The sequence below is a fragment of the Neolamprologus brichardi genome, chromosome 10, assembly GCF_056152115.1.
Source record: "Neolamprologus brichardi isolate AB-2024 chromosome 10, ASM5615211v1, whole genome shotgun sequence".
Taxonomy (NCBI): Eukaryota; Metazoa; Chordata; class Actinopteri; order Cichliformes; family Cichlidae; genus Neolamprologus; species Neolamprologus brichardi.
The window spans coordinates 3,865,140-3,867,346 of record NC_142113.1 but is presented as its reverse complement, the minus strand read 5'-3'; the positions used below and the strand labels follow the sequence as shown (position 1 = coordinate 3,867,346).

Genomic DNA, 2,207 nt, shown 5'->3' with positions numbered 1-2,207 from the left:
GAAATACTGAAGGTGTCATCATTAATGTTTGAGGCATGCAAACATAACAGTACCGCTGAAAGCGGCCGTCATCCAGGCGCAGCTCCTGGAGCAAATGGTGAAAACTCCAAAAAAACTTTTAAAAAAAAAACAACAAAAAAACAAAAAAAAACATCCCCATTTTAAAATGTCATGTGACCATCTGATTGGCTTACGGAATGATGATGTCACAAGATGTGACATCATTAATACCTTTGATCCTTTGAAGTTCTGAAGTCTATAAATAGGGATCAGAAGCAGCAATTTTAAAGCAGTTTGTTCGCAGACTTCAAACGTTCAACACGAGATACATTTGCAAATATTTCTAAGCCTTTTCAGAGTCACTGTGCACAGGCTCCAACATGGGACGAAAACGCCGACAAAGAAAAATAAATAATGCTGCCTCTCCTTCGTGGTCTGGCCAGCCAATCTCTTCAGGAGAAATAACCATGGATGTTGTCTTATCAATCCAAAGGGCATTACAGGAAAGTCAGAAGGAAAACTCTGACCTCCATGACAAAGTTAAACAAATTGAAGAAGAGAAGCTTCAACTAGAGGAGAAGTGCAGACAATTGGAAGCACGAAATAAAGACCTGGAAGGAAAACAGCAACGGCAGCCTGATATAAAAATTATCAATGAGGGAATGAAGTTTGGTCAAGGACGAAAGAATTTTTTTTCCCGTATTTTTTCATCGGGAACACAGAGTGCCGAATTAAAAGAAACATCTGCCCAGCTTCAAGGAAAGAAAGCTACTATTGAGGAGATACAGATACTTCAAGGAAAGCTCGATGAAGCTGAGAAAACAATTGAAAAAATCCGCCAACAGAAGACTGAACAGGAAATACAAATGGAGCACAAACTGAAAGAGCTTCTTGAAGAAAAAAAGCAACAGGAAGAAGAAAAACGTATTATCCAGGACTTTGAGAGAAGGAATCTAGAACTGCGAGAATTTTGTAATGAAATGAAGGAAAAAACATCTGAACTGGAAAGAAAAAAGACAATACGATTGCAGCGCAAACTCAAAGACATGAGGGAAATGTGCGTAGATCTGGCAGTCAGGTTTGGTGAAACAGAGTGCAAAAATATAGAGCTTCTTGAAGAAAAAGAGAAACAGGAAGAAGAAAAACGTATTCTCCAGGATTTTGAGAGAAGGAATCTAGAACTGCGAGAATTTTGTAATGAAATGAAGGACAAAACACCTGAACTGGAAAGAGAAACAGAAATACCAATGGAGGACAAACTCAAAGCCATGAGGGAAATGTACGTAGAGCTGAAAGTCAGGTTTGATGAAACAGAGTGCAAAAATAAAGAGCTTCTTGAAGAAAAAGAGAAACAGGAAGAAGAAAAACGTATTCTCCAGGACTTTGAGAGAAGGAATCTAGAACTGCGAGAATTTTATAATGAAATGAGGGAAAAAACACCTGACCTGGAAAGAGAAAAGGAAATACTGGAAAGACAATGTTCAGAGATGCAGTGTACGATCGATGGAATGAGGAAAGAACACTCAGAGCTCATGAATGAGATGTTGTTGAGGGTCAGTGACTTGAAGAGCCAAATAAGTGAAATGCAGGCACAAAAGCAACAACAAGAGAAAAAATATGAATACCTGCTGCTTATGCATCAAGTATTCAAGAGAAAAATTGACCTGATAGAAGAGATGTACAAGAAAAAACAAGAGAGAAATACAGACATGTGCAAGGCAAATCGAATGGAGGAGGCAACATACGAAGACCCGAAAGAAAAGCCTAGAAAAGAACAAGCAGGATTAAAAGAAATGGAGCAAAGATGCAAGCAACTCGAGGAGCAAAATGCAGAAACAAACGATCAGTTGAGAACCCTTATCCTGGAGAAAAAAGCGCTCATGGAAAAATACCTGGAAATGAAGAAAAGAGGCGTCTGCTGGTTATTCAGATGATTTAGCCTCGTCCTCCTCCACCTGTGATCCATCTTCATTTTCACCTCTCCTGTCCCCCCTCTCCCTTTCTCTCCTAACACATATTCCCTACCTTCTTAATCTTTTTTCTTTTTTTCACCACCCCCCCCCCCCCCCAACCAGTCCCAGCAGTTGACTGCCCCCTCCTGAGCCTGGTTCTGCTGGAGGCTTCTGCCCGTTAAAAGGCAGTTTTTCCTCCCCACTGTCGCCTAGTGCTTGCTCAGAGGGGATTGTTGGGGTTTTCTCTCCTCCTCC

At 40.6% G+C, this 2,207-nt stretch overlaps 1 protein-coding gene across 1 annotated transcript; it reads left to right on the top strand.

Moving 5' to 3' along the window:
* The first annotated feature begins 380 nt into the window (after positions 1 to 380).
* On the top strand, positions 381 to 1,934 carry LOC148100781 (uncharacterized). Its single transcript, XM_087846769.1, has one exon. The coding sequence runs from the start codon at positions 381 to 383 to the stop codon at positions 1,932 to 1,934; it is 1,554 nt and encodes a 517-aa protein (XP_087702895.1).
* Positions 1,935 to 2,207: the final 273 nt, after the last annotated feature.

Coding starts and splice junctions, on each gene's coding strand:
- LOC148100781 (XM_087846769.1), top strand. CDS start 381: ATGGGACGAAAACGCCGACAAAGAAAAATAAATAATGCTGCCTCTCCT.